This window comes from Pleuronectes platessa, chromosome 1, assembly GCF_947347685.1.
Source record: "Pleuronectes platessa chromosome 1, fPlePla1.1, whole genome shotgun sequence".
NCBI lineage: Eukaryota > Metazoa > Chordata > Actinopteri > Pleuronectiformes > Pleuronectidae > Pleuronectes > Pleuronectes platessa.
The window spans coordinates 31,568,767-31,589,953 of NC_070626.1; the positions used below are offsets into that span (position 1 = coordinate 31,568,767).

Genomic DNA, 21,187 nt, shown 5'->3' on the forward strand with positions numbered 1-21,187 from the left:
CTGTCCCTCTCTGCTCTGGTCTGTTCCTGTCTAACTCTGTAATCCTGTTAGCAGAGTTTCTCTGTTCTAATCCTCCCTCAGAGCTCAGATCCCTGCAGGTCTTCACAGCCTCTTCAGCACAGCTCTCGGGGAAACTGCTGGACCCGTTTGAACGACTCAGGTAGGACGAGACCCCCCCAGCAGATAGACCACTCACCCTCACTCTGTGTTTGGTTCTGAGCTGAATTATTAGTCCAGCCTCATTTTATCTGGTTCATTTAAAATGTGCAGTGACTAATATGTTGTGTTTAAGTTAAACTGATTGATTTAAAGAGATGAGCTGAGTCAGATTCACATATTTAATTGTGGTTCTTCATGTTCTTGTGAAGAACTGAGCAGTTGCTGTCGATGCCTCATCCGGAATCTTTTGGTTGCCTAAACAAGACGTTAACAAAACAATGTAGACGTTGAATATTCTTAGCAGCAAAATCAATTTCACTAATGTAACTCACTTCCAGTCTAGGAAACAGGTTTGTTCATTGATTTACAGGAAACTGAAACGATGTGGTTTTTGTGAGCTTCTTCAACCGTATCTGAGTGTGGGAACAAATAAAATAGATAAAATTAAAACAAAGAAACAAATATAACCAAAGAGGAAAAACAGAGATATGAAGCTGTAAATAAAAAGAAAACGAAGATGAAAACAAAACCTCACCAACTGCTCCGAGTTATCAAATCTCAGCCCAGACGATCGATGTGAGCAGTTTAGTCTGTGTCCGACAACATCTGATGTCCACCAGGAAACATCAGAGACACGAGGCCGACGGTAACGACCTCGCCAAGTCACAGACTAACCAAGCTCTTTACGTCTCAGAGGCAAATTGCATTATCTTGAGTGGAGACCGGACGGGCACATGATAGAACCTCCAGCACCTGGATCCAATCATCCCCAAGAAACCAGTCATCCTGATGCTTAAACACAGAACAACACACGAGTTAACCCTTTATTTAAACTGCAGCTAGGGGGCGCTAGTATTATACAGTATGCAGTATACGGGCCAGCGACAGATCATGTTTGGTCCTGCGCTAGTGGAACAAGCCAAGTGTGCCGACACTCACAACTGGCTGCACTGGTTAACTAAGTGGTTCATTCACTAACTAGCTAACTGGCCAAAGAACTGCCTGGCTAACTGGTTAAACTAGTCAACCTAACAACAAGCTAACCATCATACAGCGGGTTGATTTGTTAACTATCTATAACCCTCTATCTCTCTATCTATCTGTCCATCTAACCAGCGCTAACCTGCTGATTGGCTGACCATAAACTTCCTAGTTAGTTACCTGCCTGAACACTGGAAAACAGACTAAATGCTTAAATCCCTTCCTGGAAAGTGTAAGTGAGGAGCTGGACCCCATTGAAACGGCGGCTGGAGCTGTTTCCTGCTGCCAGGCCTCCAGCGGCGGATTAGGGTCGTGATCAGTCAGCTCTAATTGAGGCCGACACTCAGCCAGACATAATCCAAACACCATTAAGCACAGAGCAGAGGGAAGCTGGTCGGTACTGAACTCAGAGGAGACACAGATAATTATTATTTAAACCCAGGAGTCAACATGTCTTATTATTTTGAGGTTGAGACTTCGGATTAATTTCCTCCCAAAGGATTATTTCAAGATTTTACTCGGCAAATTCACTGGAATTTAAATTTCAGTATTTCAGAAAATTTGACAAATGTTTCATGACGTGTTCCTTAAAGTTACTAATGTGCTAATGAAATGTGTGAAGCTGCTTTGTTAAATATCGACAGGATATATTTTGGGGGGAAATGAAGTAAAAAGAAAGATTATCATAGTCATTTCAAAATAAAAACAATACAGAAACTTAATATAGAAATAGAAGGGCGTCACCAAGGCTGATATATTATCACTCCAAGGCAACGCAGTTTTTCTAATTAATTATCCAGACTTTGGCCGTAGCCATATTCTAATTTGTCAACTTCTCATAATAACTGAAGAGATCTTGGTGTTTTGCTCCCTTACTGCTTTGTATAGCTCTGTGCAGCACTTTCATCCGTAAAGTTTTTAGTGTCCATCCAAACATTCAGACGTCATAGTACCTGTCACTCAGAATCTGTGCATGAGAGTTACCTTCTTGCACATACATGCCCCCCCCCCCCCGCTACTGCCATAAATGGAATTGATTCTGAAACACTGCAAAGAGAAAAGAAATCCACTCATTTATCTGCTCCAAAATTGAATGGGCTCTTCATGTCACCAAAGTTCATGAAAATTGGTTCACTAGTTTTCGTGTAGTCTTGCAAACTAAGAAACGTAGTCGAACACACAACCTACTTGGTTGAGGTAATAATGGTGTGTGTGTATGTGTGTGTGTGTGTGTGTGTGTGTGTGTGTGTGTTTGTGTGTGTGGAGGATGTTGAGCTGGGTGGTTAAAGTCGTTCCGCAGCCGCCTGAGCCTCCTTCCAAAAAAGTCTATGAGAAGAAGGAGGAGGAACCAGCCGCAGCCCCGCCCCCAGTACAGGCCCCTCCCCAAGTCACAGCTCCTCCTCCTGCTGTATCTACAAGACCTGCACCAGTAAGCCACGCCCATTTCTGTTTGCAGTAGTTTTTTTATTAGTTATTTAAAGTTTACGGACACGCAAATATGTTATCTAAAGAAATTAATAAAGCATGAATGTAATATTGTTTTCCTGTGTATTCTTTGTAAATATTCCGTTTGTGTAAGATGACGTGAATTTGTGCTTTGAACAGGAGAAGAAAGTGACGTTTCAGGATGAGAGTAAATCCAAACAGGAAGCAGAGACGGCCGAGGGCAACGGGTGAGTAACGACATCACACGTGACATCACACGTGACATCACAGGTGACATCACAGGTGACATCACAGGTGACATCACAGGTGACATCACACGTGACATCACACGTGACATCACACGTGACAACAACTGAGATACGACGAGAACCAGTTATTACAGTATAAATTTCATTCTCTATTGTCTCCACATTAAAACTAATTCATTATATTTAGTTTTGTTTACTAGGGGAATATAGTATTTTTCAGTTTCACTTGATGACCCAGCAAAATGTCATCATGGCGTCTAGCTCTCAGCCCGGCGTGTTGACGTGGATCAGTGGAGCTCTGCCTCAACCTGCAGCCTCACCTAAACTGAGCCAGGACACCACGACCTCCACCACGACCTCCACCACACCCCCTGCCACGGTGAGGCTCAGGTTCTAACAGAGAAACTCTGAGTCTCAGTTCAACTCGTCTTCATGTTGTAATAATGTTTCCTGTTTGGTTCCTTTTCATCTATTTACAGGAGGAAAACCCAACAGCCAGGTAAATACAGTGTGTGTGTGTTTGTGTGTGTGTGTGTGTCTCTGTGTGTGTGTGTGTGTCAGAGTCAAATTACCTGATGTTCTCTCTGTGTTCTCTCTGCTCTGTGGACGACAGTAAACCTGACGATGAGTGAGTAACAATGACAGGAAGCTCCGACTGCCAAAAACTGAGCTGCTTCATACATCCACTAAAAGGCCTACTGCCAAATACTGAGCTGCTTTATAGATCCACTAACGGGCCTGCTGCCAAATACTGAGCTTCTGTACACATCCACTAACAGGCCTACTGCCAAAAACTGGGCTGCTTTATACATCCACTAACAGGCCTGCTGCCAAATACTGAGCTGTTGTATATATTTGCAAAACAGGCTCATTGCCAAATACTGAGCTGCTTTATACGTCAACCTATAAGCAGGTGCCAAATAGTGAGCTCACCTCTTTCTTTAATTCTGTGTGCAGATGTTGCTGCTGGAAACATGAACCTGAAACTTGTGAACTTCCATTTTAAAAAGACTCTGACTTCATATTCACTGTTGTTGTTTTCTGGCAGGAAGGGGATGTTGGCGTGGTTCGCTCAGGGTTTGGAGAAAGTTGTTCCTCAGCCTGATTTGAAGAACAAAGACTCTGCTGAGGTAGGACAGTTTCTACAGGACGTCCCTTAGCAGATTAATAGTCCAGATGTCCTCCTGAGCTGAACCCATACCAGCCTCCTGCAGACAGATCCAAAGCCAGAGCAACCACTTCTCTGTCCTCAGTGAACTGATTAGAATCTTAATTGTCTTCATTCTTGGTTGCAATTCTCATCCAATGGAACCCTGGCCTAACTTCACCCGATCCACAGTGTTGGACCCGGGACTGATACAGATGTGGGCCACTTCTGGCACAAATATCCCAAAACAGACACAGATCTTTTTTGGTAAACATGCGGTGCTGTCGGCAAGGTGAAATCTGGTTGTGAACACAAAGTGATCCACGTGCTAAATAGTGAATATGGCCAACTGTGGTTGATGTTAGGTGTTGCTTTGGCTTATTTTGTGGCCCAGGTCTGGATAATAGGAGTGGACCTCCCTAATTCCATCATTCAACACTGTATGTGGGCTGGATGACACTGCGGCTGTGTGTGTCGGCCAAATCTGGGCCAAGACTATTTAGCAATGTGGGCCGGACCACATGAGACCAGATCCTGCTGTGACCACACGTTACAAACTGTTTCCACAGGCTGAGCTGTACAAAACGTTGTGATGCTCCTTTAATGTCCGTCACTCACACAAAGATATTAAACATCATCATGCAGGAGATGTAGATTATTGTGGTGGAGGATCCTATTTTCACTGGGAAACAATCAGCTTGTGCACAAAGCTCTTTACAAAGTCGGCCATGACAGATTGGTGATTGGTTGGTGCTGTTTTGACACCAGCACCGAGCGTCTGGCCTGCCCACGTTACAGCAAAACGTACTCCCTTAGAATCTCTGTGACCTCTGATGCATGACCTCTACGTCTGTTTGTCCTCAGGTGCATCAGGCAGCAGCTGCTCCAGGTGAGGACACACCTGAATGTTCCTGTTAACAAAGATCAGCTCAGCTCAGACGTGACTCTATCGTTTTCTCCTCTTTCTGCAGCAGAGCTTCAGGTTGATGTGCGACAAGACAGAGACGACACAACTGACAACAAGCCTTTCCCACCTAGGTGTGTGTGTGTGTGTGTGTGTGTGTGTGTGTGTGTGTGTGTGTGTGTGTGTGTGTGTGATAGATTTGTCAATAATCCATGTGTGATATTTTAATATTTTCCATCTTGTGTTTGTGCGACTGACAGTATGATGGACTGGATAAAACAGGGTATAGAGAAGGTGGTTCCTCAGCCAGAGATCAGTGTTTACTCAAAGACAGACAGCAACCTCAAGACTGAAGCTCCTGCTTCCACTGAAGGTACCTTCAGATGTAAAGGTTAACCTTAAATCACCATAACACATTTGTTTAATATTATTATTATTATATTACTAATCTGAGTATCTCCTACACCTTCAAACACCTGAAGCTCCACCTCAAGAACCACCACCTCCCTCAAAACCACCAGTTGACACTGCAAAGTGAGTAAAATCTATCTGACGACAACTTCCATGATCTTCAACGTGACACCAACCTCTGTCTTTACTTGTTGTTTTGATCGAGACGACCCCTATAGGCAGGAATCTATATAATGGACCTAGTAAAGGACATAACCAGTAAACTACTAGTTAAACACTGTTTTCTTTTGTCCACTCAGGTCGTCCAAAGAAGCAGAGCAGCAGCCTGAGTAGGTGGAAACGTTTTTCAATACTTGAAAATGTTTTCATGCTCTAAGGTTCACAAATCACTGTCCTCAGACTGTCCATTGCTGCAGCTCCCCTTTTCAGCCTCTGTCTCAAACACCATGTATCAGTGTTGCGTATCACACCTCGAGCTAAAGTCATCACACACAGGCGCTAACTACAGGAAGTAGATTATTGTACTGGATCAAGTGACTGGGGTCAACTCTGTTTTCTTCTGTCCTCTCAGGTCGTCCAAAGAAGCAGAGCAGCAGCCTAAGTAGGTGGAAGATCATGTTAGCATCAGAGCTCACAGCCTAAAAAAATCTGATCTACTAGTCGTCATGTTATGTACAGAAAATATTTACCGCAGAACCAACTTTTACTTTGATACTTATGTATATGTATTTTAAATGTTAGCCTGATAAACAGTTCACATTTAGTCACGTTTTCACGTTTTTTTAAAGTGTGAACAGATTATAACTTTAAACTTTTGTGTTGTTTTTTTAACTTAACAAATAAAGCCTCCCAAGAATTCTTCAGTTGTCTGTATCGACATCTCATGTGAAGGAAAAACCCTCCAAAAAGGATGTTGACGTTTACTCCAGTGTGCAATGCTAGCTAACGTCATGTGCTCTCCTCCTGTGGCCTGCAGTTATCTCAAGGGCCACCAGTGTTTTTATAGCGTTTATGACGTGTTGTTTGTGTGTTGACAGTATGATGGGCTGGATCTTCAGTGGCATCGGTCGCATGATTCCTCAGCCTGTACAGAAGCAGGTGAGTTGAGCAGTGAGTTATATTTATGATCCCTCATGAATATAAATCCCAGTGAAAGCAGCAGTGCGTCATAGTTTCCATATGTGTTCTCCTCTCGCAGGACACAGGCTGTGAAGTGCAGAACAGTGAGTACACAATGTCCACAGCACCACTTGTGAACACATGAACACGCTACAATCACATCACACTGCCGGGGTGTTTTAGGGCTAATTCCACACAGTTGTCAGCTTCTGATAGCAAACGTTTAGTAACATAACAACGTCATGTTACATACATGACACCAGGATACACGTCACTGTCGCGTGCGGACTGAAAATGGATCTGGTCGGAATAAGAAGGGACAATCAGATCAGATTCATCAGATTACGTTTAGATGAATGAATGCAAATAAAAAGGGACGACACGTCTCCACTTCCTCTCACGATCTGCGTGAGAGGTGACGTCATGTGAAGCCAGAGTCCTTGTTTTAGTTTGAAAACTCCGGGTTCCAAACTAACCAACTGTCAATGTCAATGTAATCTAATAATAGTGACTGGAATCTGCTTCATCAGATGTGCTTGTAAACTTTGTTTCATTTTTACGAGAGAAGACTTTAAAGTTGACGACTGACTTTGTTGGTTTGTATGTCTGGTCAAGTTCTTCAACTTGGATAAGAAGCAGAATCTTAAAAAATAACAGTGACATGACTTGAGTTTGCTGACCTCTAGTGGTTAAAGAGCAGCTGATAAGCTAGTCCACCATGACTGAGGTCACAGGGGAAACTTCTGTTAAAGGACAATTTTCAGACTGGCGCTGAGTTACTCAACAAAATGCATTGATTGATCGGTTGGTTGATCGGTTGGTTGATCGGTTGGTTGATCGGTTGGTTGATCGGCTGGTTGATCGGTTGGTTGATCGGTTGGTTGATCGGTTGATTGATCGGTTGATTGATCGGTTGGTTGATCGGTTGGTTGATCGGTTGATTGATCGGTTGGTTGATCGGTTGGTTGATCGGTTGGTTGACCGGTTGGTTGATCGGTTGGTTGATCGGTTGGTTGATCGGTTGGTTGATCGGCTGGTTGATCGGTTGGTTGATCGGTTGGTTGATAGGTTGATTGATCGGTTGATTGATCGGTTGGTTGATCGGTTGATTGATCGGTTGGTTGATCGGTTGGTTGATCGGTTGGTTGACCGGTTGGTTGATCGGTTGATTGATCGGTTGGTTGATCGGTTGGTTGATCGGTTGATTGATCGGTTGATTGATCGGTTGGTTGATCGGTTGGTTGATCGGTTGATTGATCGGTTGGTTGATCGGTTGGTTGATCGGTTGGTTGACCGGTTGGTTGATCGGTTGATTGATCGGTTGGTTGATCGGTTGGTTGATCGGTTGGTTGACCGGTTGATTGATTGGTTGATTGATCGGTTGATTGATCGGTTGGTTGATCGGTTGGTTGATCGGTTGGTTGACCGGTTGGTTGATCGGTTGATTGATCGGTTGGTTGATCGGTTGGTTGATCGGTTGATTGATCGGTTGATTGATCGGTTGGTTGATCGGTTGGTTGATCGGTTGATTGATCGGTTGGTTGATCGGTTGGTTGATCGGTTGGTTGATCGGTTGGTTGACCGGTTGGTTGACCGGTTGATTGATCGGTTGGTTGATCGGTTGGTTGACCGGTTGATTGATTGGTTGATTGGTCGGTTGATTGATCGGTTGGTTGATCGGTTGGTTGATCGGTTGGTTGATCGGTTGGTTGGTCGGTTGATTGATCGGTTGGTTGATCGGTTGATTGATCGGTTGGTTGATCGGTTGATTGAGCGGTTGGTTGATCGGTTGGTTGATCGGTTGATTGATCGGTTGATTGATCGGTTGATTGATCGGTTGATTGATCGGTTGATTGATTGGTTGATTGGTCGGTTGATTGATTGGCAGGGGCAGGTGTCAGTGACGAGGCGGACTCTAACCCGGCTGCTCTTCTCCTTCTGTTTCAGGGGGGAAAGGCAGCGAGAGCCCTTTAAAATAAAAGGAGAAGGACGAGAGGGACAGAGTCGCTCACCCTGACACTGACAGCAGCAGACTCACTTTAACTGATTGAACCACGAACACACAATCACACACACACACACACACACACACACACACACACACACACAGTTTTTTGGACAGTGACATGTTCCAGTTATTGCACATCTACAATGCATAAAAAAACTAACTGGTAACAGCTCAGCTTATTACTCTGCCACTGGTGCTTCTTCATAATGGAAAATCACATAAGCTCTTAACATTAGATCTAGAATGGCGACCATCAATAGTTCAGTTTATTGCAGTTTAAAAGCTTTTGGTGATGATACAAAGGCAGCTACCTCCGTGCAGACATTGCAGCTGATTAAAGCATTTTGCTCTGTATTTGTGAAAATAAAGACTTTCATTTTAAAAAAGTGCCTCCGCGTTTTGTTTCTTACATCGGTTTGCAAACTTGACAGTGCAAGGAGTAGGAATCAATCAATCAATCAATCAATCAATCAATCAATCAATCAATCAATCAATCAATCAATCAATCAATCAAGGGTCTCTCAAACAGTTACTGTCCAAACATATAAGACACATAAAGAACTATACACAGATAATCCTCAGCCCTGCTCTTCTCCCTCGTGATGTTCAGTTAGCATCGTGCAGCAGAGGACAGACCTGGTGCTGGAGGACGTAGGACAAGACGAGGACGCAGAGGCGAAGAACGAAGAGAAGACGAAGGTGAGTCTCAATCATCTTGTTGAACTAACCACGGACGTGTCTCAGCTTCCTCCCACTGTCCAGAAATGAAGCCAAAAGCCTCAGATACGAACTCTGCGGTATGCAGTCAGAGTCTGTGCAATTTCTAGGTCCCGCCCACACATGGGGTTGAACGTTAACGAGTTGGTCTCAGCTGTCAATCATGACGTATCAGACCGTTTTTAAATCATCAAATAACTATTTAAAACCAAACTGATCAGAAACACTTGAAAACACATTTGAGAAACATTTATTTAACATCTACCATCTGCTAACATGGAGGAAGCAGGTTTTATGACCTGTTCTGCACCCAGCCATCAGGTGGCGATCAAGACACTTTCGCTTTACTTGTACAAGCTAACATGTCTGTGTTTTTATACAGTCTGTGGTAGTAGCTCCTCTACTTTGGTGCCTGCAAGGATTTGCAAACATGCTAATGGTAGCGTTTGTATATCTAACTGCTGTTAGCATGTATGGTAAACTGCTAACTAGAGAAGGAACCGTGGTGCATCAATGGTTACTATGGTTTAACCACAGTTAGACTTGTTTGTGTAATATGTTAGTCATATATTAATCTCCTTGGTGAGGCTACCGAGACTCCGCCATTCGTCCACTAAGACCATGGTGATAATTGTGTTGTGATATTATTATTATTCCATGTGATTGGCTGCAGAAAGAGGATGTAGAGAAGCAGGTGGATCAACCAACTTCCAGCATCAAGGAGGAGGCAGGAGAAGCAGTTCTCGCTCACATGGATGAAAGGTTAGCAGCAACTCTCACTGCAACTGTCTCTCTGTCCAACCCTTTGGTCCAGAGTCAGCCGTCTCATCTCTGCAGCATCTACAGGACACGAGCAGGGCTTCTGTACTTGCATTGTACATTCATCCTGAATGTCTGAGCTCTTTCTTGTTGAACAGAGTGCAGCAGGAGCGTCTGGAGGTGGCCCGGGTCGCAGAGGACATCGCCAGGAAGGCAGCGGAGGAGGCAGTCCGCCAGCTGGAGGTGGAGCATTCAGCTAAGATTCTGATAGAAACCCTGCCAGAGTCCAACGAGTAAGTCACATAAAACCTCACAGCATGTGTTTAAATGTGAACTCTCTTCAGTCAAAGTCCGGCATCACCAAACTGTCAGGAACAGGATCTCCTCACACACTTAGATGGAACAAATTCTTTAAGAAGCACAGTGTTTGTACTAGTTATAAAAACAGATGCTTCAAAGGTTCCCACAGACAAACAGCACAACCTGACCTGAGATGTTCTTCAGTAACTGTTGTGCTGTTTGCTCTCAACAGACTGCCCAACATCCTGGAGGAGGAAAATGAGGAAGACCCTGAGTAAGTCCATCTTTTAGTGATTTGCTGTGAAACTCCCATTCACTGCATCTTCCACTGCACTTTCTGAGTGTGAGCATCCTCTGCTGCAAAGTTAGAGCTGAACATCTGGACCTTCTACTGCTTTACATCAGCCTCACGTCAAGCTCTGCTGCTGATGCTCCAGCAACTAAATTTCTCCGTGGAAAGCAATCAGATTTGTCTGACAGGGGGTCTCTGTCTTGTTTGTCCTGTGCTGCATGTTCAGGTTGCAGAACCTGCAGGAGGAAAGTGACGACAGCATAAACAATAGGAGTCCTGTGGAAATTAAAGTAATGGAGGAATTTATCAGAGACACTGCTGAGGAAGAGAAAAAACCTGATGAGTAAGCTCAGGCATGTTTAGGTCTGTCCAAGCTAGATGATGGTGGTGGTCTCCAATAGCATTTATGAGTTAGATGAGCTATCCCTCAGACCTTTTGTAAAGATCTGTACCGAACTCTAAGGACCCTATCCAGACCACCTTGTTTGGGCCGGACCTTTGGACTTTGTTCTGAAGTCTGAACTCAAATAACAGGTATGAAAAACGCCCAAAAGAGGTGGTCTGGGTCTGCAGAGTGATTCAATTTCATTGTCCAGCTCTGCCTCAGAATTCCATTATCCTCGCTTTGCTCTCTTAACTTTGGTTTAGCCAGGGCAGGACTTTTATATCCAAAGTGTTTCATCGTGATGGCATTATTTCCTCTGTGAATCAGGACAGACATCAAAAGGTTGGTTGGAAATTTACGATCGGTAACAACGTCCTCTCCAGACAGAATATAATTTCACCAAATCCTGTTCAATAGCAATTTTTCCCACGGTGGGGCTATAATGTTTAGCCTCAGTCCTCAGTCGCTCTACCACATTGACCAACACCATAAATATCTTGACAAATCTAGAAATGAATTCGTAGAGATTCCGTAGATTGTAATGCCTCCAATAGGAAAATTGTACGGACTGGTGATACTCTTCTTCTATGCTTATGGTAGTTCAATGTTTTCAATTATCTGGAGATATATTTTGATGGATTGGCCCAAAGTTTGCAAAAATAAATACATAAAAATACAAGTTCTTCTCCAGAGTCTGTGTTTGATTTCTCTCTTCTGGGTTACTGTAGAAACGTGGCAGTCCACTTGAGAGGCGGTGGACTAGTGGCAGAAACTTGGACTATGGTCAGAAAGGTCTCTGGTTCATCTCTGGTTCGACTCCACGGAGAAACAACAAAAGACGAACCTGGATTGATCTGTCCAAAAATCCAAGAGGATTCTCCCTACCCTGTCTAGTGCCCCTGAGCAAGGCACCTTACTCCCCCAACATCTGCTCCCCGGGCGCCGTACATGGTCGCTCACTGCTCTGTGTGTCCTTCACCAGATGGGTTAAAAGCAGAGGTTAAATTTCCCTACCTGCATGAGTGTGTCTGTGCATGTGTTTGGGACAAATAACTGCATCTTAATCTAATTATTGCTCTTAAATTATTACAGATATGATGTTAATTGAGTTTTGAGAAATGTATCCCCTGTCTTTTTGATCCCGTGTTGACTTCCAGCTTCATCTTCTTCATGACTTAGCATGAATTTGCACATCCTCTGTTTGTGTGAACAGTCACTAACATTTAAACAGGGAATTCAAATGTGTCTCCACCTGTGAACTGACCAGTGTACGGATCTTCTTGCTTCCTGGCCGTTCATGACACCTTGACCTTCTTCACCAGGTGCATGATGGTCGTCTGTCCAGCTCAAGATGATGCTGAGGCTACGACTGCACTGGACAAAGCTGAGGCTGCTGCAAAGACAATCCAACCGCCCACCGAATACAAACTACCGGAGGAAAAGACTCCATCATCGACAGATGTGGAACCAGCATCGAAGAGGAGAGACCTGGAGAGTCCTGTCCCACAGCCAGTCACCCAGCAGCCACAGCCACAAGCTCCTCAGGTAAAGTTCCATTTGATATTAAACTCTGTCCTAAATGATGTCATCTTCTCAAAGGCTTGTAACAAAAATCGTTGGTTCATAAATGATACTGGTTGCCCAGGATTGAGGATTGAAAAAGTATTAGAATATATACAATAAAGTTCTATGACGATTAGACATCACTAAGAACTTACTTCTTCTTTCAGGGCAGCCAAGCAGCAGCAGCAGCAGACGAAGGGGGGTGTGGAGGTGAGAGCTGAAAATGTTTTAAGTTAATTTGAGCATCAACGGAATGAGCAACATAAATCAATGTATAAAATAAGAAATAAAACTCTTTAATCTTATTTCTAGAAACGATCTCTGTAATTCCATTATAATCAGATCCACCAGGATCTTGTGAAGTTTTCATCTTGTCCCTGTTTCTCCGCCCAGTTCCTGACCTTTGCTCTCCAGTACAGAGCTTACTGCTTCGAATCCCTCGCGCTGCCGAGTGTCTGAGGAGCTGCAGAAAGCTGATGCATGACAATTACCTCCTCCTTCCTAAGCTATCCATGCCGACCCCACCGCCGGAGCTCGCCCAGCTGACCCAGGAGCTGTCGCAATTCCGCAAGGAGGCGCAACAGTTCATCGTCAGCCACCTCAGCCGCGTTTTCTCCCAGCATCCTCCGCAGCCTTAAGCCCCACCCTCCTCCTGCAGACATGTAGAGAAACCTCTTAGATGTTTAATTTTGTGTAGATCCAAACCATGACAGTGCCAAACAAACCTTTGTGTCTGGAGGTGTCCCCTAACATCCTCCCCCCTCCCTGACATCACTTCCATGATGCTCCACAGCTCTACAGCTAACCACACTCCAGGTGATCTTAAGAGACGTGGACCCATGTGCTGTGGACCCTTTGCTCCTTTGCTGTGTTTCTTCCTCTGGTTAAATTTAAGTGTTTGTTAGAATTAGTTGACAAACATCACACAGTTGTGTTTCTGCACTTGTCTTCTGGTCCGTGGTCACGGTTTGGGTGAAGCCCCGACGCTGGAAGTGGAGGATGTGGATCAGGATGTGAGGCAGGGAAAAGGCCTGAACATCCCCCATATTATGACAACCCTAGAACCAGAGTCCACTGCTCTGAGTGTCCCCAACGTGCCCCTGTCCAACCTCAGGTAACAGAGTCCTCGTAAACCATCTACACTACTGATCACTGACCCAGTGGTGGCGCCATAGATATTTCAACACCTTAAAACCTTGGAGGCATGATCCTCTTTTTTCATCCTGAGATATTTGTGTTGTTCCAGTTTCACGTCGGTTACGTGTAAGAAACCTCATCAACACGTCTACTCAACATTTTCCTTATTTTTTCAAATTTTCTAACATTTAACTCGGAGGCTAGAAAAAGTTCTGGGAAATGTCCAGAACAACAAACTGACATTTGTGTTCTCACATACAGAACCTCCAGAACATTTCAGGAACATGTCCGGACTTAAGTTATTGCCTCATGTTTCCCTCATGTTTTATCTTTTGTCTCCGTCTCATGTCCTTGTGTCTTTCTGCTGTGTCCTCTCAGTTCTGCAGATGAGAATGATGATGAGCTGATGAGGACTGATCTCAGGACCTGGCCCGGTCAGGGCGATCTACTGACCGCAGATGACGAGTGAGAGAAGTGACACAAACAGTCCGTCCTCCCTCTCTGTCCTCGACCCCTGTCCTTGCCCTCGTTTACTGTCCTGTTGTTGTTGTCCATCAGGATGCGTCCTCTGTCAGCTGCCAGCGTCGGCAGCGTCGTGATCCAGGATCGTCTGAGCGAACTTGTCAAGCTATTCAGAGGTCGAACCGAGCATCAGAAAGAGCGACTGGTGGACCAGGACGAGTCGGAGGGAGAAAGTCCAACAGCCTGTAAGAGCCGCCCCCTGGTTTCAGACGCTTCTGCTCCTGAACAGTTTTTATCTTTTATCTTTTATGTCAGGGTTTTTGTCACGTGGTCAAGTTTTAGACACAAATGAATTAGAGGCATAGCAGACATTCAGATATTAACCTGAATAAGACACTGTCATATAAACAGCATTTTAGGATTAACTTAAATTGAATAACATTATACTCAGAATAATCAATAATCTGATTTTAAACAGCATATTGCTCATTTATGCTCAATGTTAGATACTATATGAAAAAAGACGAAGCTGTACTCTGCGTTCATTATGTCTGTATTTGTAAAAGTCTTCTACAAAAACTACCAAAATGTACCTCGGGGAATCAAACAACTCAAATTGTTCCCTTTCAAAATTATTAAAAAAATGTTGATTCAATTAAATTAACAAATGTTTACAGAAAATTTAATTTGAGAACCAATCATGTCTAAAGGTCAACGTATTTGTTGCGGAGCTCAGCTTTGAGTCCAGCGTGGACGAGGTGTCTTAAAGACAAAGTAAAATCCATGGACAATTTGAGTAGAGACATTTAACAGCACTGAATACTGGTTGTACCTTTGTGTGGTTTGGGTTCTGGTATAGAACCATGGACCGAATCATCTGATAACGTTTGTCTGATCTCTGCAGCCCCGAGCAAAGCTCCACCTCCCCCTCCTCCAGCAGAGGAGAAGAAGGAAGAAGGGGCACCAGAAAAAGAAGAAGAAGAAGACGAAGAAGAAGAAGAGGCATTGTTCCAGTTTAAACTTCTGGGACTCCCAGTACAAATTCCCAAATTGCTCAAACTTCCCCCGATGCCTTACTGGCTCCGAGCCATCGTGGAGTACCGCTTCCCCTCCAGCATTGACCAGTTCACCGGTGGGTTTAGAAACAGCTCAACTGGAGATGAGATTATGACCCCGCCCCAATTTTGGGGGGGGGGAACCTTTCCTCTGATTTGACTGGCGACAAATACAAATTCTGAGATCTTAGAGAATAATAAAATCGATGTTCTGTCGTAAGTGATAAACTGAATGAAGCTGTTCTGTGTCTCCTCAGACCTGATCTATGTGATCTGGCTGTTCTTCGTGGTGGCAGCGTGGAACTGGAACATGTGGCTGATTCCAGTCCGCTGGGCGTTCCCCTACCAAACCCCCGAGAACATCCACCTGTGGCTGCTGGTCGACTACACCTGCGACCTCATCTACATCACAGACATCCTCGTGTTCCAGCCCAGACTGCAGTTCGTCCGTGGAGGAGACATCGTGGTCAGTGATGTCATCAGAGAATAAATAATATATTTAAAATGTTTAACTCAGTACATCGGAAAAAAAATACCGTTGAATATTATTCTTTACAGTGTGATAAAAAGGACATGAGAGAAAACTACATGACGACCGAAAGATTTAAGGTGAGAAGCGATCGGAGAGGAAGAGAAAAGACTTTGTAATGAACCATCTGGGTTTCTATCGTTTTTCTGCTTATTGTGTTTAACATTGTGTTACAATGTGTGTTGTGTTACAGATGGACGTCATCAGTCTGTTTCCTATGGAGATATTTTACTACTTCACAGGCGTGAACTCTCTGCTGAGGTTCCCTCGTCTGTTGAAGGTCAGGACGTTTTCCCCTCAGACTTTCGTTGGTGCTGCTGAACGTTTCTGAAACCGGCTCTTTGTGTTTTTTCTCTCAGTACATGGTTTTCTTTGAGTTCAACGACAGAATGGAAGCTGTGATGAAGAAAGCCTACATCTACAGGTGAGGACGTCAGAGTAGCTACCAGCGGTGGCAACGTTTGCTCGTGACCACACGTCCGTCCTCAGACTTTATGAAAACCGCTTAATATACCAAAACGTCAAGATATGCTTTGTGCTAAAGTTTTACAATGAACAAAATTAGCGCATTGCCTGGGCGCACATTAGCGCACGGGCACCAGCAGAGATGGGAAAACGTTCTCTCTCATAGGATTTGAATCAATGATCCATTTTTTGTTTCAATCTGGTGGAAGTTTAGAAAGTTGTGTGCACTTTCTATATCAAGAAACAGGAAACATCTGAAAACAGGATTTAAAAAAACAAGGTGGTCCTAGAATTGATCCCTGAGGAATCCCACTTGATAATATTTTAACAGTTGTGTTTGTGTGTGTGTGTGTGTGTATGTGTGTGTGTATGTGTGTGTGTCAGGGTGATCCGAACCTCCATGTACCTGTTGTACTCTCTGCACATAAACGCCTGTCTCTTCTACTGGGGCTCGGACTACGAGGGATTGGGATCCACCAAATGGGTTTATAATGGAAAAGGAAATGCGTAAGAAATACGTCCGACACTCTGACCATACTCGAATATATCCGATATCTTTGCATTCTGAAATTCTTCTACCTCGTACAAAATAATTCAAAACTGGCCTTAACTTACAGCAGACCTCCGACATGTGTTTATATATTTGTTTCCAGGTACATCCGTTGTTACTACTTTGCCGTGAAGACGCTGATCACCATCGGAGGTCTGCCCGACCCCACCACCGTCTTCGAGATCTGCTTCCAGCTCATTAACTACTTTGTTGGCGTCTTTGCTTTTTCTATCATGATCGGTCAGGTGAGTTAAAAACATATAGTTTGGTCGACTTACAAACTTACTAACGAACACTCTCACAAACTAGCTAACTAACTTGACCTTGTTGGTGTTTGTGGACTCAGATGAGAGACGTGGTGGGAGCAGCGACGGCCGGTGAGAACTATTACCGGGCCTGTATGGACAGCACCGTTCAGTATATGAACTCGTACCACATCCCCCGAGAGGTCCAGAACCGCATCAAGACCTGGTACGACTACACCTGGAAGATCCAGGGCATGCTGGGTAAGGAAGAGGCGCTGGACGCAGCTGTGTGGCTTTAAATCTGTAACCAACAACCAACACTGAAAAGACCGTCGTGAGAAGACATACAGAAGAGACGTCGATGCAGAGTGCATGCTGGGAAGTCTGCTAATTCATGGATTGTGTTTTTAGGTTCTGTCCCATCCTTGTCAACACGATATCTCAAGAACACTTCAATGGAAGGTCAAATGTATGTAGACTGACCAGCTCTGGTTGGTGGAGGAATAAAACCAAATAAGTTACTTGATTTCCTCTTTTTCCATCAGTGGAAGTTAAAGTTTCTCTGCATCTTCCCAGTAGAGGTTGAGCTCAGTTGTGTTAGAGATGTAAGAGATATATACATATGCTTCAGGACATCAGTTGTTGAGTGAAATTTAATGCACGTTGAGGAAATATTGATGTTGTGACTTGATGTCAGTTAAATGTTCATTTTAGTTTCAACCTGTCAATCTTTAGATGCGATTTAAACTTTTTTTCAACTTTGAAGTGTTTGTTGGGTGACCACAATGTGACTGAGTCACTACAACTCATTAGAACAAAGTTGAACTAGTTTAAGTTAATTAAAGTGTTTGTGATGAGATAATGAAACACGTGTTCTGTCTCTTTAAAGACGAACAGGAGCTGTTGATTCAACTTCCTACTAAGATGAGAATGGACATCGCTGTGGACGTCAACTATGCCATCGTCAGTAAAGTCGCCCTTTTTCAGGTCAGACACACAACACACACCAACACACAAACATAAACACAAACAACACACTTAAACATTCAGCTCAGAATGTAGATGTTTAGCAATTTGTCTAATACTTAAGGTGAAAAATGGTCTCTGTGGTTGTGTGTCTCTTGCTGTGAGCCTAGGTTTTCGTCTCTGTTTTTGTGTGTCTCTATTAGTTTGTGTCTTCACCTCTGTGTATCTGTTGTTGTGTGTCTTTTTGTTGCTTATCTCTTGCTGTTTGTCTGTTGTGTGTCTCTCAGGGCTGTGACAGGCAGATGGTGTTCGACATGCTGACGAGGCTCAAGTCTGTCGTTTACCTGCCCGGAGACTTTGTCTGTAAAAAGGTGAGAAGACACCTGGGCCAGGTGAGGGGGGGGGGTAACCCTGTGATTGAGCTGACTGTGTGTGTGTGTGTGTGTGTGTGTGTGTGTGTGTGTGTGTGTTGCAGGGGGAGATCGGCAGGGAGATGTACATCATTAAACAGGGGGAGGTCCAGGTGGTGGGCGGTCCTGACCTAGAGATTGTGTTTGTCACCATCAGAGCCGGCTCGGTGTTCGGAGAGATCAGGTCAGAGCTGCTTCCTGTCACCTGTCATCCTATTAACCACTTATCTTCCTGTGGGACAGCGTCAGGTGCTTCATTCAAGTCAATGATGTGTTTAACAAAAATGTGTATCTGCACCTAGTTTAACTTAATTCTAATGAGTTGTGGTGAAACATAGTAACATGGTGATGAACCAGCAAACATCTAAACCTTGACTTTATCAGGAGTTTGAGTTTAAATAAAAATTTGAGACGTCAGGTTGCAAATGTACTATCTGTACATATAGACAGATAGTTTATATATACACAATAACTTATTCTCTCTCTCATTGGTCAGTCTGTTGGCGGGAGGTGGAGGGAACAGACGAACGGCCAACGTGAAAGCTCACGGATTCGCTAACCTCTTCATCCTGGATAAGAAAGACCTGGCGGAGATCCTGGTTCACTACCCAGAGTCCCAGAAGCTGCTCCGCAAGAAGGCGAAGTGAGACGACGCCCCGTCCCAGGGATGATCAACAATCAGACATAACATCAAACACCATCAGTGACTGTTTATATAGATGATCAATGCACCATCTTAATGAGTTGATTGGTCCAGCTGCAGATCCTCAATCTATAGGTTTTGTTTACATAAAACGTTCATGGATAAAAAAATTCAAAGGCCAGTGAATGTTTTTTTTTGTATAGTTTTGGCTGCAGTACCAGGAGTTACCACTGGGACGGATTAGCAGCAGAATTTTGGCTTCTAATATTATTGAATATAAATGATAATAAAGTCAGTTCACTGCTTCACGTTTGGCTGAGGCTCCGCCCTCTGCTCACCGTCCGTCTCCGCCTCCCCGGCCGTCGTCCACCTGATCTGTCTCCTCTGTCCTGAACAGGATTAGTCTCTAAGCTGCTCATGGTTCTACTTCTTGGTGCAGACAGTCGGGGAATCGGTCGGATCAGTGCAGCCGTCCTGCCGCTCAGCTTCATGTCCTCAGTCAGATCATGGTGCTGCAGCAGAGCGGCTGGATGTGCTGGAGGTGCTGTAGGTGTTGGTATGACGTCTCGCTAGATTTAATGTTTGTAGGTCAGCTTCTTTTTTTTTTATTCGTGGTTGTTCATCTGTTTGTGTTGAAAAACGTGTCAGTGAACTCTGTGCTGTTCCTCTAACATTGTTTCTCTGCGTCTGTGCAGGAAGATGTTGACGAAGGACACGAAGCCGGATGAGAAGGAGGGAGGTAAAGGGGCGGTGGAGGTCATCCCACCCCGACCGGACACCCCCCAGATGTTCAAGGCGGCGCTGAAGGTGGCGGAGCAGGCGGGAATAGAGGGAACCTTCGTCAAACTGAAGAAGTCCTACAAAGCATCTCTGACCACAGAGGTACCACACGCTGCACCAGTTGGGTTTTTAGTTCACTTAAAGGGACGTTTTAGTCTTTATTCCTTTTTATTTATATGTTTTGCTTCAGTGATAACAATACATTTTAATAAATAAACATTTATTTCTTTAGATTTTTAATAAAGTATAGAAACGACAACATATTGTTTTGCACATAAATCAAATATAAACGTGAAGAAGTGATTTTCCGAGGTGCTGGATTGTAGATTATATAACTGAGTGCACGGAGGTGGTAGGAGATCACCTCCACCTGCACCAGAGGATTAATTAGTGCAGAGGGCTGTTAGCTGATGACCTACAGAGCTGCCAGAGGGAGACACGAGGACACACACGTGGGACACGAAGACACTCTGAGAGACTGAGCCAAGCTGAAAAGCAAGTAACCTGTGAGACCCAGTGGCAACGTCTATGGCCACAGTGGTCGCACCACAGCAGCCAGAGACAAACCAGTTGCTCTACAGCTTCTTTGTTTTTCCACCACTTACGTGAGCAAATATAAAGTCAGAACTCAAACTTAAAGTGCCCACAGTCTTTATGCTAAGCTAAGCAAAGCTAACCAGCTGCAGCTTCAATATTTCCGAGGACATTGTCACAAAATATAAAAATCAATCATAAAAACAATCTAATAACAATATTAAAACATTTTGAAGGTAGGTGGTTATCATGACGGAAGGAGAGACATAAGAAAGAAACATACAAATCCCTCTGCTCCTCCTCTTTGTCCCTCCCAGGCGTCCTCCTCCATCTCTCCACTCCCACCTCCCTCTCCGACGCGCCACCGCTCTCCGGTCCCTCACTTCCTGGTTAAGGACGAAGAGGACGCGGTGGCGGAGACAGCTGACAGCTCCGTGGTCATCAGGATGACGCCGCGACAGGAAGGCGAGGAGATGCTGTCTGTGGAGGTGCCGCACAAGGAGGGAGGAAAGGAGTGATGTGACAGGAAATCCTTGCAGGATGCCTCCTTAAAGAGTCCCTCTGCTTCCCAGAATGCCTTTCACTGAAAACCAAAGAGGGGGCAGGAGATGCCCCAGTGCATTCTGGTCTCCTCTGTTTCTTCTTCTCTGGAGGATTTCTCTCAGTTCTATTATTTTAAACAAAAACCTCAAAAAAGTTTCTCAAACTTGTTTTCAATCTGCCCCCCCCCCTTCCTATTTGCTCTTTTTCTTTTTCCCTCTTTTCTTTTTTATCCTTTCATACTTTCATTCAAACAGTGAGTCAGTAACTTTCTCATGTGGGGTCATGATCATTTAGTCAGTTCAGGCTGCAGTTCCATGTTTGACCACACAGAAACTAACATTTACCAGCCGTTTCAACACAGGGGGGCGCTGTTTCTCCCATGTGAGCTAACTCAATGAAGCCACAACAACAAGATAAATAAATGTTTAT

At 44.3% G+C, this 21,187-nt stretch overlaps 1 protein-coding gene across 1 annotated transcript; it reads left to right on the forward strand.

Annotated features, from left to right (window-relative positions):
* The first annotated feature begins 2,407 nt into the window (after positions 1-2,407).
* On the forward strand, positions 2,408-20,733 carry cngb1a (cyclic nucleotide gated channel subunit beta 1a). Its single transcript, XM_053414558.1, has 33 exons — positions 2,408-2,569; positions 2,746-2,813; positions 3,096-3,213; positions 3,314-3,333; positions 3,883-3,964; positions 5,168-5,258; positions 5,368-5,419; positions 5,868-5,897; positions 6,334-6,394; positions 6,495-6,519; positions 9,034-9,158; positions 9,814-9,902; positions 10,058-10,192; positions 10,432-10,473; positions 12,199-12,426; positions 12,588-12,649; positions 13,418-13,553; positions 13,955-14,041; positions 14,135-14,283; positions 14,943-15,170; positions 15,351-15,559; positions 15,652-15,702; positions 15,816-15,902; positions 15,982-16,046; positions 16,472-16,594; positions 16,741-16,882; positions 16,984-17,143; positions 17,772-17,869; positions 18,136-18,219; positions 18,324-18,442; positions 18,755-18,901; positions 19,597-19,783; positions 20,533-20,733. Exons 1-33 carry the CDS (start codon positions 2,408-2,410, stop codon positions 20,731-20,733), a joined length of 3,663 nt encoding a protein of 1,220 aa, XP_053270533.1.
* The last annotated feature ends 454 nt before the right edge of the window (positions 20,734-21,187 follow it).

Excerpts from the sequence above, each read along its gene's own strand:
- cngb1a (XM_053414558.1), top strand. The coding sequence starts at position 2,408 with ATGTTGAGCTGGGTGGTTAAAGTCGTTCCGCAGCCGCCTGAGCCTCCT. Across the intron at positions 5,898-6,333 it reads GAAGCAGAGCAGCAGCCTAA|TATGATGGGCTGGATCTTCA; the intron begins GTAGGTGGAAGA and ends GTGTGTTGACAG. Across the intron at positions 14,284-14,942 it reads GGGAGAAAGTCCAACAGCCT|CCCCGAGCAAAGCTCCACCT; the intron begins GTAAGAGCCGCC and ends TGATCTCTGCAG.